The sequence below is a fragment of the Callithrix jacchus genome, chromosome 6 (genome assembly GCF_049354715.1).
Source record: "Callithrix jacchus isolate 240 chromosome 6, calJac240_pri, whole genome shotgun sequence".
NCBI lineage: Eukaryota > Metazoa > Chordata > Mammalia > Primates > Cebidae > Callithrix > Callithrix jacchus.
Window position 1 is genome coordinate 99,980,105 of NC_133507.1, and position 16,919 is coordinate 99,997,023.

General features: G+C 33.5%; 1 protein-coding gene across 5 annotated transcripts in view; it reads left to right on the forward strand.

Moving 5' to 3' along the window:
* DPP10 (dipeptidyl peptidase like 10) overlaps positions 1–16,919 on the forward strand; it is a 1,417,953-nt gene that overhangs the window by 905,718 nt on the left and 495,316 nt on the right. For all 5 annotated transcript variants that reach the window (XM_078327944.1, XM_035306582.3, XM_035306580.3 and 2 more), the window contains one exon: positions 5,568–5,663. In XM_078327944.1, coding sequence (XP_078184070.1) covers positions 5,568–5,663 — 96 coding nt within the window. The remainder of the gene's footprint in view (positions 1–5,567; positions 5,664–16,919) is intronic.

The window sequence follows — 16,919 nt, forward strand, 5'->3', positions numbered from 1 at the left end:
AAGAAATAGATAAAACATTGTTAGAATTGACAGCAAGATTCATAAACGGAAAAATTGATTACCTGGACCTCATAAATAATGATACCTTTTTCTTTGCAAAACATTTTTTGAAGAGGGTGAAAAGACAAGTTATAGACTGGAGGGAGATATTTAAAATTCACATATCTGACAAAGGATTTGTATTTAGAATAGACAAAGAACTCTTCAAACTCCGTAGTTAAACAAACACACAAACAAAATAATTCAGTTAGAAAATGGATGAATGACATGAACAGATATTTCACTGAAGATTATATGTGGATCATAAACAAATGCATTAAATGATGTTCAACTTCATTAGCTATTAGAGAAATGCAAATTAAACCACAAGGGGATATCACTACACATATGCAAGAATAGCCATTTTTTAATGGTGTCAAATGCTGCCAAGAATGCAGAGAAACTGGATCATTTATACATTGCTAGTGAGAATGGAAAGTGGTACAACTACTCTAAAAAAGCATGTGGAATTTTTAAATAAGACTGTTATGTGTTTACATTTGACCCAGCAACTGCATATTTGGGCATTTGTTTTGGAGAAAAGAAAATTTATGTTTGTACAAAAATCTGTAACCAAATGTTCATAGCAACTTTATTTATAATATCCACAAACCAAAAGTAACAGTAACTCAAATGTTCTTCAACGAGTGAAGAGTTAAACGAAGAGTGGTGTATTAATACCCTGGAATATTACTCAGCCATCAAAAGGAATAGATTATTGATACTCTCAACTACTTGGATAGATCTCAAGGGAATTATTTTGAGTGATAAAAGTCAATCCAAAAGGTATGATTCCAATTATATAGTGTTCTTAAAATTACAGAATCTTAAGGATGGAGAATAGAGCAGTGGTTACCAAGGGATTGTGTCTGGGACTGTGGTAATAAAAGGATAGCACAAGAGATCCTGGTGATGGAACTGTTCTTGACTGTGGTGCACGTCACATGTGTTGCAGTTGCATAGAACTAAACACACAAGAACACACATGCATGAGTGAATACATGTAAATCTGAGGAAATCTCAGTAAAGTTAATGGAGCATATCAATACCTGTTTCTTTTTGTGATATTATTATGCAGGATGTTACTTGTCATTGAGAGAAACTGAATGAAGGGTACACAGAATTTCTCTGTAATATTTCCTGCAACTCCATATGAATCTTCAATTAGCTGGGAAGCAAATGCATACATAGTATAACCAGTTGCTTAAACGTTGGAAAAGAAAGAAAGAAATAAAATAATATTTTTACAGTTGATATAATTGAATATGTAGAAAATAAAAACTCAATAATTATTGAAATTTTTAAGAAAACATATGGTGTATAATGTAATTATTAACCTGTGGATATAAAAGTAATTTAGATTGAGAATGGGAAATGTTCTGTTCACAATACCAAACTATATATACTTTGTACCAAATTCAATTTGAAGATTTATATGAAAAATCAAAGATAAAGTAGTGTTAATGTACATAAAATGTGGATAGAATAGTTCTGAATGAAAAGCCTTAATGTTGTGCAATGTTTAAAATTTTCCAGTTTCCTCTGGGTGTGTATATGTATATAATATATGTATAGTGCTATTTTAATGAAATTTCTATTTGAATGAGTTGTAATATGATTTTAAAGCTCACATGAAGGATGTCATGTTTGAAAATTACCAAAATATTTTTTGAAAATAATATTATTTGCTGTGGTGTACTTACAGCCTTATTTTTTATTAATTCACTTTTTTCTTAAAAATGTAAATGAAATACGTGAGACTCATTAGGAACAAACTAAATATTTTTGGAGAACAAACAGATGCATGACTATAAAAGATATTTATATATAAAATATAGGTTTTTTAAAATTTAACAGATTAGGTTCATTTATTTAACAGATTGTGCTAGCATAATAAGCACATGCCTACCTCCCACCTTTACCTATTTAAATTCATCGTATCTAATAAATTGTTTTTCAAATATATATGATCAAATATAATTCTCTAAAAATCAAAGGGATCTGATTAGACAAAATAATGGTAAATTTATGTGATAGGGAAATTTAAAAAATTTGAAATTTATCTCAATAAAACCAAGGTTTGATATAGATATAGGTCTCATAGAATAAATATGTTACTGAAACCCTAATAAAATGAGCTCATCTGATTAAAATACCATACTTTTCTGATGGAAGCTGAAATCTGGAATTAAGACATTTTTTGGCTTGTGAAACAACATACACTTATCCTTTTATCTCAAATGTTCTTACTCCATTACTGTTCCCTTCCTCTGCCTTTTGAAACCAGTAATACACAGGGCTTTTTTAAATAGATTTTTTTTGCTAATAGATTATTTTTCAGCTGAATTTTATATTCACAGCAAAATTGAGTGAAAAGTACAGGAATTTCCCATATTTTCTTCTCCCGCCCCGCCCCCACCCCATGCCTTATACATGCATAGCTTCTCCCATTATCAAAATCCCCCACCAGAGTGGCACATTTGCTATCACTGATGAACCTGTATTGACACATCATTGTCTCCCAAAGTCCATTTGGGTTCACTCTTCAGTGGAGTGTATTCGGTGGATTTGGACAAGTAAATAGGGACATGTATCCACCATTATAGAATCAAATGGAATAACTTCACCACCCTAAAAATTCTGTGTTCACCTGTTCATTCCTTCCCTTGCAATTCCCAGCAATTGCTGATACTTTTACTGTCTCTATAGTTTTGCTTTTTCAAAAATGTCATGTAGTTGAAATTATACACTATGTAGCCTTTTCTTATTGGCTTCTTTCACCTTGTAATATGCATTTAAGTTTCCTTCATGTCTTTTCATGGCTTAATAGCTCTTTTTTTTTTTTTTTTTTTTTTTTTTGAGACGGAGTTTTGCTCTTGTTACCTAGGCTGGAGTGCAATGGCGCGATCTCGGTTCACAGCAACCTCAGCCTCCTGGGTTCAGGCAATTCTCCTGCCTCAGCCTCCCGAGTAGCTGGGATTACAGGCATGCACCACCATGCCCAGCTAATTTTTTGTATTTTTAGTAGAGACGGGGCTTCACCATGTTGACCAGGATGGTCTCGATCTCTTGACCTCGTGATCCACCCGCGTCAGCCTCCCAAAGTGCTGGGATTACAGGGGTGAGCCACCGCGCTCGGCCGGTAGCTCTTTTTTTTTTTTTTTTTTTTTTTTTTTTTTTGAGACGGAATTTCGCTCTTGTTACCCAGGCTGGAGTGCAATGGCGCAATCTCAGCTCGCCGCAACCTCCGCCTCCTGGGTTCAGGCAATTCTCCTCCCTCAGCCTCCTGAGTAGCTGGGAGTACAGGCATGCGCCACCATGCCCAGCTAATTTTTTGTATTTTTAGTAGAGACGGGGCTTCACCATGTTGACCAGGATGGTCTTGATCCACCACGCCCGGCCTCATTTTTTTTTTTAGCAGAGAATAATAACCCATTTTAAAAATGTGTCTAGTTTATTTAGCCATTCACCTACTGAAGGACATGTTGGTTGCTTACAAATTTTGCTGATTATTTATAAAGCCCCTACAAACTTTGTGGGTGGGTTTTTCTGAATGAATACATTTTCAACTCCTTTTGGGTAAATACCAAGGAGCATGATTACTGGATTGTATGATAAGGATTTATTTAGTTTAAAAAAAAAAAAAACAGACTATCTTCCAAAGTGACTGTACCATTTCTCATTCTTATCCAGGAATTAGAGTTGGTCATTGTATATTCAAGTGAGGCCTTCTCTGATTTTTTTTTTTTTTTTGAGACATTCTCTTTCTGTTTCCAAACTTATTTAGCACTCATTTAGTGTCCTTATACTGATGATATCCTTATTCATACATACATACATACATATATATATATGTGTATGCATGTATGTGTGTGTGTGTGTGTGTGTGTGTATATATACATATGTTCATGTAATTTTTTTTTTGAGACAAAGTATCACCCTGTCACCCAGGCTGGAGTGTAGTGGTGCAGCAGTGCAATCTCAGTTAACTGCAACCTCTACCTCCTGAGTTCAAGCAATTCTCCCACCTTAGCCTCCCAAGTAGCTGGGACTACAGGCATGCACCACAGCAGGCTAATTTTTTGTGTTATATATATATTTTTTGGAGACACGGCACTTCACCACATTGGCCAGGCTGTTCTCAAAGTCCTGACCTCAAGTGATCTACCCACCTTGGCATCCCAAAGAGCTGAGATATGGGTGTGACCCACTGCACCCCACCTGACATCTGTTACATTTTTTGTTAAGCATGTGCAAACCCCTCAGGGCAGGACAGAAATATGTCTCCTGTCCTTACAATACTGCACATATAGCCTTGAAATTTTTCAAATGAAACTAGAAAATTTGTGAATGAATTCAGAAATTCTGGTGTGTCAGCCTGCCAGGCAAATGATCAAATACTTATCATTACCTGATAGCATTTTGTTTTGCAAGTCTCTACACAATCACAATGTCTTATGCTAAAACTAGAATCAAACAATTCTCACTATTTTTACTATAATATTTTTTTCAATTTTTTCTTGACAGTTATTTTGTAGGTTAGATATATGATTGATTTATCTGAAAGGGAATTGCATTTGAAGTTATTGACTGTTTGCCCCAGCTTTTTAGCTAGAAAAAAAGCAAAGCTCTTGCTGCAGTAAGTGTTGAACCTTTTAAAAATAAAATCTAATGAGGTTAGTATATATCCTTGACATTTTATTTTAAACCAGAGTGAAGGTCACAGCTGAAAGGTTACAAAGATGAATTTTATACAGCAAATAAACAATGCTATTAATTTACAAAGAAAATGCAGTATTGCTGTCTATAGCCTCTTGCATCTAAAAGGGTGTTTGTGATGCCTGATTTTAGTATTTAAGCCCTATTATCTTTTCATTTCTTTGATGTTAGAATATAGAAAGAGGTTCACACCTAGCTTATCTATGAAAGACTAGTATAAAGCATGTGCGTGGTCATTAATATTCTAGTATTTTATTATTTGAACTTTAAGTCAAATGTCAAATGCACTTTGTATTTGTTGGGTACTACTTTTTTGGTGGAAGTAGTTAATTATTCTGCTTACTTGGTGAACTTTTTTCTGACTTGAGAGTTTTGTCATAGAGTTTAAATTCCTCAACTTTATCATTTTTTGCTTTTACATCAAAACTGTACATTTCAGATGAAAGAATATGTCAACATGAGTTTGGAAAGGGGCTGAATTATAGTTAAATGATAGAAAATCTGCCTTTTTGGATACAATGTACAACAGGAATTCTTAACTGATTTCATATTATATTACTAATACATAACATGGATTGCTCTATAAAATTTGTACAAGATCAAGACAATTTAAATAATAAAAATAGTTTCATTTATTTAAAAAGTCATTAAACAAAGTTCAAATGATAAAAACCATGTCAAAATGGTCACTTTTATACTGTTATCTAGTTAATATATTTTTTGAGAAAATGTTTCAAATTTTGTAATTTGTTCCTTTTAAAAAAATGAACATAAAATAGGTATCTAATCTACAATTTCCTTTATTTTAGATGAACTCACAAATTCATCTGAAACCAGATTGTCTTTAGAAGACCTCTTTAGGAAAGACTTTGTGCTTCATGATCCGGAGGCTCGATGGATCAATGGTATGTGTATACCTTTTTAAACACCTTATTTATTTTGAGTTCTATATAATTAAAAATTTTTTAAATGATATTTGTAGGCTGAGTATAGTAATCCCAGCACTTTGGGAGACCAAGGCAGACAAATCACGTGAGGTCAGGAGTTCGAAACCCGCCTGACCAACATGATGAAACCCTGACTCTACTAAAAATACAAAAATTAGCCAGGCATGGTGGTGGGTCCTTGTAATCCCAGTTACTCAGGAGGTTGAGGCAGGAGAATCGCTTGAACCTGGGAGGTGGAAGTTTCAGTCAGCTGAGATCACACCTCTGTACTCCAGCCTGGATGAGAGAGAGAGGCTGTCTCAAAAAAAAAAAAAAAAATATTTTTTAGTTAATATTTTAATTGAAAGTGTGCTTCAAAGATTACATGGGTATTATTTAAAGTAAAACCTTGGTTCTTGTGAAAAAAAATAAATTCCTAAGGTAGGGCATCAATAAATTATTTGGCAAAAGTTGAATTGACAGTTTTGTGTCTGCTGCTTTCTCATGATCATTAGTTATATGACTTTAAGGATATATTACATCTCTAGCATATCCCTAGATAATCCTTCTTAGTGTAGCAGTGTACATTTTGGGAGCTTGTATGTAGAAATGCTAAGTGCTTCAAATTTGACAATATGATTGGTTTTGTTTTTCTCTTTGTGGTTTTCCGTTTTAAGTTGGTGTTACAAACTAGTGAGACTTTGAAAAGTTGGAAGGACTTGGAAAAAACATGGAAATATATAGCACTTTTTTTTTCTGGCCTGCAAAAAAAGCCTCCTTAGGTTCCCTTAAGTCAATCTCTGACATAAAAGTAAGAAAATAAAACCACCAAGTGACTTCATGGATTTGCTTTGTCTTTATGGAAGATAGTAAGGGCATAATGTGTTGATGAACCAGTATTTATTCCTTTGATTATTCTAATTCAGCCAACTATACTAATCATTATGATTGAATAGCTGTTAATATTTACTCTTCACTTTATTTGGGCATAGTATCTTTGCTTAGTTTCAAGGCATAGAGTATATTATTCATATAATAGATAAAAGGAGTTCTGCCTTTTCAGCTTACAAAGATCATCATATTTACAGTCCATTCCTTCCTCTCTCTTACTCTAATTAAGTGCATTTATGTTGGTGAATTAAACTTTAATTTATGGAAGCTGTAAAGAGAATGTAATTTAACCCATGAGGGCAAGAGTCAAATCACATGTGTTTACTTGACACTAATATGGCTCCTGGAGATCTGCAGGCATTTGAAATTTGTTTTTTGAATAAATGAATGAATTATTTTAATTGATGTGCAGTCTCATTTTTACATAAACTTAAATTTTGATTGAAATCAATGAGAAGATAAGTGTGTATTGTGGTGATGATATTATGGATAAAGAATACAAGGTAGCATTTTTCTCCATAAACCTGTTTATTTTTATTTTGAATAGTTTGTAAATTTGAGGCTAGCTATATTTTTACCTTTACACTGTGATTATTTCAGATATACACTGTAACGAGTGCTATAACTAAAGAAGGCTAAAAAAAAAGATAATTATCACCCAAAAATTGTCCAAATACACAAATCTCTCACAAATTATTATTCTAATGTGTGATTATAATTATGCCAATCACCTGCTTACTTTGTAGCAAATATTTTCTACTGAGAGTAATAACAAAATGGAAATTGCTAGAATTTTTAAAAAAATAGTATTATAAGTTGTCAGATTTGAAATGCTGAATAATCTAGTTATATTCACCATGTTTTTGGACAAATTATAGAAATCTTGTAGTCTTTGACTTGGAAAGCATGAAAAACTATGGGTCTCATCTCCCTTCTCAGGTTAGCTTGGACTATTTAGAGGCATTTACTCCTGTGTATAACTGACACTGTGATATTGAAGCTCCAAAGGACAGGACAGATATTTAAGTAGTGAACTGCATGCTAAATTAAGCCATATTTCAGTATCTAGGACACAGCTTCTACTCTTATACTTCACAGGTTACCAAAATAATATATTTGGAGTTTATCATTTTTCAAGTAATTTCTTTATTATTCATTGATAAATTTGATCCTGAGAAGGCATTCTGCGACAAAGCTGTAGTGTTATTATAATGTTCTAAGTTATGCCTAAATGTATAATTTTTATAAATAATTTGACATAAAGACAACTCTTTAAGTTGGGCTAAACAGAACCTAAACTCTGAAAGCATGGAGTCTTATAAATACCATCAAAAGAACTGACTCATTGTCAATAGATTGTGTGTGCACTGAGTTACTTTTCAAGTACAGGAATGAATCTGTTCTTCTATTCAACCCAGATCTTTCCAGCAAGTGCTAGATACTTGGCCTATTTACATGTTCCTCACATAGCCTGGAAATACAATAGGAAATATATGAATAGGTTGTGTTACCTTGGCCTCATTATCAGCAATTATATCTAAATGTAACATGTGAGCTTTTTCTTTATTCTCAAGTGATGTCTCAACAGCTTTTCTTAGTACATGTTACTTGAAGGAGTTTGAGCTAAGCTTATTTGGAAGCATCATTAATTATTGGAGGTCATCATAGAAATGCTGATGTATTTTGGTCAAAGGGAAGGAGGGAGTCTAGATGGCCCTGACATGTGTAGGTTACAGTGAGGCAATGCCATTCATTATGCTGGGTCTCAAAAAATATATCTGAGAACATCATTGCGGCCTTGGATGGGTGCTCCTATTTATGGTTAGCTTAAAAACCGGCTTACCCCAAATATACTCATATCTTTGAAATCTCCATTTTTATAGCATCTTTATTCTAACATTGTCAGCTTGAAACCTGAAAACCCATCTTATTTAAAATTATTCATCTATCCACACACATTTGATAATCAATTGATCACCAAAGAAATATCTAACATTGAGTGCCTTCTACTGAGGCTCTGTGATGGATACTTTATGAACATATTTCATAGGACTGCATATGACATTAAAGTTAACCCCAGAAAACTGAGGCTTAACTCAGAAACTTATGTGAACACACACCTAATAAAAAGGCAGAGGCTGATGTTGACATATAAAACTTGACCTCTTTCATTGTTTCACTCTGATGCGTCATCCTCATACCTAACATATTTATCAAGTATCTCCTTGACAATCCCATTTTAACAGTCCTCATTGCTGTTGTACGGTGGAAAGTTATGATAGCTTTCCTCACCCATCATAAAGGTGATGGCCAACGCTGCTGTAACAAAAGACCAGTTAAGAAGAGAAAAGCATAACACATGTATTTAATCAAAGTTTTATGTCACATGGAAGACTTCCAAAATGCAGACTCAATGTCCTAGGGAAAACTGTCCATTTGTTTGCTTAGGTTCAATAAAGTATGGGCAGTGTATTGAAATGTGACTGAGCAAAAAGGGTATATTCTAATCATAATAAAATGAGGGAGAAACCCAGCAAGGCTTATCTGTTCAGATCTTTCTTGTTCTCCCTGTATAACATATAATCCTCCCAGATATAAGGCAAAACTCCCCTGGAAAGTGGGTCTTATAATCTCTTATCACAAAGGTAGGTCACTGCGTTTCCTTGTGACAGCTCCTACACAGAAAAGTAGAGGAAGGTTAGAATATTTCTAGATTTTATGGCTTGCTTGGAAAGAGTGATGCTAGTTTTTATAACCTGTCCTGGAGTAAAGGAATTCTGGTTTCTTTGACTTGCTTCAGGGTTGGCAGAGAGGTAGGAGACAGGAAGGCAAAAAAAGTCAGATGTAGACTTTGCTTCTAAGATGACCAGAGGCCTTCCAATGTCTTAGTCAGTTCAAAGTACTCAGCATGCCACTGCGCCATATTTCGAGGTATCATTTTCTGAGTCCCAACTCTATTAATATTTTCATGTTGAATATTACAGTAATATGTTTATTTCCCCAGGTACATTCATATAGTGGTAACTTATACAGTCACTAGAACCAGAATGTATATACGTGTTTACTGACTTGATCATTATCTGGAAAAGTGAACAAAGTGACTTCAAAACAGCATTGATAGTTTGCGATATCACATTGTCTATTGTGTAACAGTGATTATCTCCAAATTATCTTTTTCTTTCTACTTATTTTGTTTTATTCTCATTTTTTTCAATAAATATGTATGTTTACATGGTTTATTTGTCTATTATACTTTTAACTTTTTATTTTAGTTTAGAGGATGCATGTGCTGGTTTGTTGGGTATATTGCAACTTTAGCAATCATAGTATATTCATTTTGAGCTATTATATAAAATGAATCAAGTGATATTTTATTTTTAAACCATGTCTTTCACTCTGTGTCAATAGACAGTTCCAAAGTTTATCTGGTAGAATAGAAGCAATTACAATTATCATTTGATCCCAAAATATGTTGTAAACTTTAAATACACCTGGGTTCCAGTGGACAAACATATCATCATGTAATGCGATTTTACTGTGCAACTAGTGTGTCATTTGCTCACCCCCTGAGTTTGACCACACCTGCTCAGTTGTATTAGTCCACTTATCATTTGTTGTGAACCTGCAGCAATATCAAATTGCTATGAAAGTTTTTAAATGCTTACCCACAATTAAACTTACCTGTTCTGGAGCAGTGGCCAATGTTTCATCAACTGGCTATAGGCAGACAACATCATGCTTAGCACAGCCATTCCCTGGGAGACAATGTACCATGAAGAATAACTGTCAATATTCAATGAGTACTCAATAAATGTTTCATTATCATGAAAACAGTTGTATATGGAATGTGATGAAGATGTTTCACATTCCTTTTGAAAAATGGCATACTGGAATAAGTGATAATCTGTGAGGCTTTGAGTTTTATTTAGATCTTATTTCACTCACTCGTTACATGTTGGAAAAAATTAAACTCACTTGTTACACGAGATTCCAACACAAATATCTTAACCTGCTGCCTTTGTGATGTGTGACAGTATAACATGTGGAAACAGGAGAGTCATTAAATCAAGGTAAGCCATGGTCTTTCAGCAAGTTATCTAAGCCTCTTAAGGCTTGGTTTCTTCAGAGTGGGGATATTAGTGCCATAGCTAGAAGCATGATACAAACTATGAGAGCAAAAATGTGTAAAAAGTGCAGATAAAAAGGTAAAAGTTTAAAACAAAGAAAAGAAAAAATATAAATAAAAAAGTTAGGGTCTGTAACCTTGCAGATCTTCCAATGGTGGCGATTCATATAACTGATTTTAGAGATGTTCTGAGCACCTGATATTTGTTAATAAATGTACCAGGAAGTCTCATTCTCACAATATATGCAGGATATTGAAGAGGCAGTGAAAAGTCACTTTTGTAACCTTTATGAAAAATGAGACAGTATTGTAAATAATAATATTCACTATAATTAGGGGAACCATAAATAGGAAAACTAAACAAATACATCTGTGTTTTTCTTGTTTTTTTTGACACTAATTTATCATGCTAGAATTATTGTCCATTAACTTAATTTGGTTGAGCTGCAGAAGATGGTGGGTTTTTCAGTGCACAGAAAGCTACTTCTAACTCCAAAGATAATATTACCCTCCCTTTATCCTATATTCAGCCCTCAGGTGGATCATGAGGTCAACAGATCGAGACCATCCTGGTCAACATGGGGAAACCCCATCTCTACTAAAAATACAAAAAGTTAGCTGGGCATGGTGACATGTGCCTGTAATCCCAGCTACTCAGGAGGCTGAGGCAGGAGAATTGCCTGAACCCAGGAGTCGGAGGTTGTGGTGAGCCAAGATCATGCATGCCATTGCTCTCCAGCCTGGTTAACAAGAGCAAAACTCCGTCTCAAAAAAAAAAAAAACAAAAAAACTATCTTATTTTGTATCTTCTTGACTAAAAATGTTAGTTTTTATAATCATCAACCAAACTGATATTTAAATAAAATGGAGTTGAGTTTATGTTCATGAGGCTCCTGAAGATAAAATATATTTTTCTTGCAACATAATTTATAATGACAAAACATTGCCTAGATTCTAAATGTACACAATTAGGTGTATGGTCAAATAAATCAATTTGCATCAATTTAATGGAATACTAGGCAGCCATAAAAATTAATCTTGAAAAAAAGTAATGACATTGCAACATGCTCAGGATATTAAGTGAAAATAGCACAATACGGAATTACATATATAGTGTATTCACAATTGCATTACAGGCATATACATACCTGTATATGCAAAGAAAATAATACTAGACTTTAATATGCCAAAATATTAAATAATTTTCTGATAGAGTAATTGAGTTATTTTTATTTTTTTTCTTTTTGTCTATACTTTCCAAATTTTCAACAAGTATTCTGCTGTTTCATACTATGGCAATTTTATATGCTAACTATAGATATTCAAACTTTTGTTTGAAACTCAAATCTAAAAAGTAATGTTTACTAAATTTCTCACTAAAATGAAGATACATTCAGCTAGACAAATATTAATTTTGTTATTCTATATGTGCCTTTTGTCTCAAAGATCTGTAGGAGAAGGAGGTACAGAGAGGAGCGTGAGATTACTGAACCTGGGAGAATGAGAATGTTCTTAACACAGCAGTGACAATTAAACTTACAAGTCATGGATTCTTATAATAGCAGTTTTACTTCCTTGTTTCCCAATATGTTGAGACATAATATTTCCTGTAGTTAATTATGTTCTTTTTCTTGCAGTAATGCAAACCTCTACAACATGCAATTACGTATATATCAAACCTGCATAGTACCCTAGAACCCAAAACAAATGTTTTTTTTAAATAGTCAAAAAAAAAAAAAAAAACATGTTAGTGAGGCAGTGGAGAAAAGAGAATGCCTATATGGTGTTGGTGGAAATGTAAATTAGTTCAGCCACTATGGAAGTCAGTTTGAAGATTTCTCAAAGAACTTAAAATAGAACTAGCATTGGACCAGCAATCTCATTACTGAGTATATATGCAAAGGAAAATAACTTGTTCTACCAAAAAGACCCATGCATTTGCATGTTCTTTGCAGCGCTATTCATAATAACAAAGACATGAAATCAACCTAGGTGTGCCCAAATGGTGGAGTGGAAGAAGAAAATGTGGTACATATACACCATGGAATACTGTGCAGCCATAACAATAAACAAAATCATGTCTTTCGTAGCAACATGGATGCAGCAGGAAGCCATTATCCTAAGTGAATTAATGCAGAAACAGAAAGTTAAATATCACACATTCTAACTTGTAAGTGGGAGCTAAATCTTGAATACAGGCAGACATAAAGACAGAAACAATAGACATTAATGACTCCAAAGTGATTAATGTCTTAGGGAGAGGTGGAGGGGAACAAGGCCTGAAAAACTTTTCAGTGGATACTATGTTCATTATCTGGGTAACCTGGATCAATAGAAGTCCCACTCTCAGTAACATACAATATACCTTGTAACAAACTCACACATATAACCCCAAATCTAAAATAAAGATTAAAATTTTAAAAATAAAAGGTGAAAACACATAGGAGGCTGTTGAAATTTTGACACACCTAGGTCCTGATTCACAGACCAGAGACTTTTAAATAAGGTTCGGAATGTTATTCATTGTTATCAAGGTGACTTTTCTTTTTAGAGTAATGTATGTCAAAGTATCTTCCTATCAAGAACAGATAATTTCCTACTAAAACTGAAGAAATGCTTAAAAAGCATACTGTGAAGCATATTCACTTATCTCCAAATGACCAAAAATGTTTTTTATTTATTGCTATGTTGTTGGTTAAATTGTGCTTTTACTAAAGTTTAGATTAAATTTCATCCATATTAAAACTGTTAGAAATCAATAAAATTAAAATATCTATTATAAAAATTCATACAGTGGCAATCTTATGTACTAACTACAGATATTCAAACTTTGTTTGGAATTTAAATCTAAATAGTTTTCTTCAAAAAAATATTTTTAATATTTCAGTTTGTCTTTAAATGACAATATTTAAACTAAACACCAAGAGAGAGAAAAGGGATTTACTGATAAAATCCAGTGTTAATATTTAGAAACAAAAAACCATTTAACAAAAAATAAATATTTCTATGAACTAGGTTTGCAATGATCAAAGTAAAGAGAATTTGAAATACAAACTAAACTTTAGAATAAGGGGGCTAAATATTTCTGTTACCATCCATTTTCTTGAAATATAAATCTGCATTTTGATTTTTAAAATAAGAAAAATAATGCTTGGGGAAATGAGATAAAACAGTTATGTTTGGAATTCATCAACAAGGATTTATTGATCTTCGAATATGTGACCTGCAAGGAGTTTCATATATTTTAGATAGAATCTGTTGACATTTGAAAAGTTTGTAGTAAAATACCCGGTGTCCTCATAGTCCTTTGGTATTCTATACAATAGTTGTTGGTCTTGGTCTTGATGGCCCAGGAAATCTGTTTATCAACACAAATATAGATTAAGAGATACACTGACATTGACATCTATCAATCAATCTATGTATCCACCTATCCTTTTGTCTATTCAAAATGCATTCAATAAATTGAAGCATAGCCAAAAATTTTTCTAGGTAGAAAGATATAAATATGATAAACACATATAAACACAGTCCCTTTGCTCAAGGACATTATGAATATAAAGGGTGTTTTCCTCATTGTGCACCATATCTTTCCATTTGTCTCAGGCTTAAAAACTAAAATTGTGGCTGGGCACGGTGATTCATGCCTGTAATCCCAGCACATTGGGAGGCCGAGGCAGGCAGATGACAAGGTCAGGAGATCGACACCATCTTGGCCAACATGGTGAAACCCTGTCTCTACTAAAATACAAAACATTATTAAGCATGGTGGTGTGCGCCTGTAGTCCCTGCTACTTGGGAAGCTGAGGCAATGGAATCACTTGAACCTGGGAGGCAGAGATTGCAGTGAGCTGAGATCAGGCCACTGCACTACAGAAAGGTGACAGAGCAAGACTCCATCTTCAACCGCAAACAAACAAACAGACAAGCTAAAATTGTAATCAAAGGGCTGTGAATGGGATATAAAGTAGAGCTAACTGAAGAGTTGCAAAGAATATTCAGTCCGATTATGATTCAATCCAATTATTAACCTTCTCCAAAATCCAAAACACATCCTCACATCACACATCTCTCTTCACTATAGTGAGCTTCCTTTTATACACTCTGCCTCTCTTTTTATTTGATACAGTCTTCACTTACATATGATAATGTGTAATATATACACATACCATATATACACATACTAATTTATACATGTACCACTGACATGTTCAAAAGAAATAAAATATAATTATGGTACCTAGACACTATAGAAACTAGATGAAAATAACTGGTCTAAAACAATTAGGCAATAATTAGGTTATCCATTTCTGGGTTATCATTTTTTTAAAATCAGATGTTGGAACAATGAGAGATCTGTTTGAGTTAAGAATAGTTGGAGTGGTCTTTATGGAAAAGATAAAATTCAATCTCAGTCAGGAGGGCAGAGAAGAGGACATTGTTGAGAAATCAAGGATGTGTTATGACAAAAATCACAGAAATTAGCATAGTGTGTAAGTTTAACTATAAGGGAAATGCTGTGTTTGGGGAAGGGGCCCTCTGTATGTATAAAAGTAATGGAAAATAAAGTTTAGTAACTCAGTATTGGCATAAAATTAGGATATGTGATATTTGGTTATTTTGCTGTTATTGTTATGCTTTGATCTCCTGTAGCAGATTAACCCTGTATTAGCTTTTACTTTGAAACAGAAGAATTTAAAGTTGCTCTGATAATAGTCAGTGACTTTGCTGAAATGGGAGATATTAGTGATACAAACTGAAGTAGAAGATATTAGTAATAGGAATTGACCTAATATATGTGCAGTAACTCAGAATTTATATATATGTTTCGACTTTTCTGTGACACTTACACACAAGCTATTCATTTGCATTTTTTTGAAAACACTTCTTAGGGAAGCCAGATGGGCATTATTTGTGTTTTATATATGAGTAACTTGAGAAACAAGTTATTTCCACTTCTCTCAGATTCACTCACTAATAAGTTCTGGCTAGAAGCCACGTCTTTCATGTTTAATATTTGGTAGAAATTAAAGTACAGAAAATGCTTTGAGTTTTTTTATATATATTATCATGAAACAAACATTTAACAATGTTTTAAATTAATTTTTAAAACACATAGAAGTAAGGAAAACAATATTAAGGGAAAGATAGATAAAAATAAGAAAAGATTTTCTTTGTAATTGTATATGAGTGTTTCAATTTCATTAGAATGTTTAGATGATTTTGAAAACAAAGTAATTATTCTTATAGCATTGGTTTTACATGTAAAAAAGAAATTGCAGATAGTCATAATAAGAAATTCAAACAGGATATATTTTCATTTTTTAAAAAAATATATTTATGTTTTTTCAACTTTTGTTTTAGATTTGGGGGGTATACGTTATTACCTGGGTATGCCAGGTTGTTACCTGGGTATATTGTATGATCTGAGTTTTGGAATATCATAGAATATGTCACCCAGGTAGTGAGCATAGTACTCAATAGGTAGTTTTTCAAACCTTGTCTCCCTCCCAACCTCTCTACCCCCTGTTATTTTCACCAGAATCTAATGCTCCCATCTTTATGTCCATGGGTACCCAATGTGTAGTTCTACTTTACTTGTGGTATTTTTTTTGTTTGGGTTTTTGTTTTTTGTTTCTGCATTAATTAGCATATCATCTATGTTGTAAAATGACATGATTCTGCTCTTTTTTTATGGCTGCATAGTGTTCCATGGTAGGTATGTGCCACATTTTCCTTCTTTCTTTTTTTTTTTTCTAGATTACATGTGCAGAATGTTCAGCTTTGTTACATAGGAATACACATGCCATGTCAGTTTGCTGCACTTACTGATCTGTCCTCTAAGTTCCCTCTCCTCACCCACAACCCCATAACAGGCCCTGGTGTGTGTTGTTCTTCTCCCTGTGTCGATATGTTCTCATTGTTCAACTCTCACTTATAAGTAAGAACATGTGGTGTTTGGTTTTCTGTTCCTGTGTTAGTTTGCAGAGGATGATGGCTTCCAGCTTCATCCATGTCCCTGCAAAGGACATGATCCCATTCCTTTTTATGGCTTCATAGTATTCCATGGTACATATGGACCACATTTTCTTCATCCAGTCTATCATTGATGGGCATTTGGGTTGGTTCCATGACTTTGTTATTGTAAATAGTGCTGTAATAAACAAACATTTGCATGTGTATTCATAGTAGAATGATTAATATTCCTTTGAGTATAT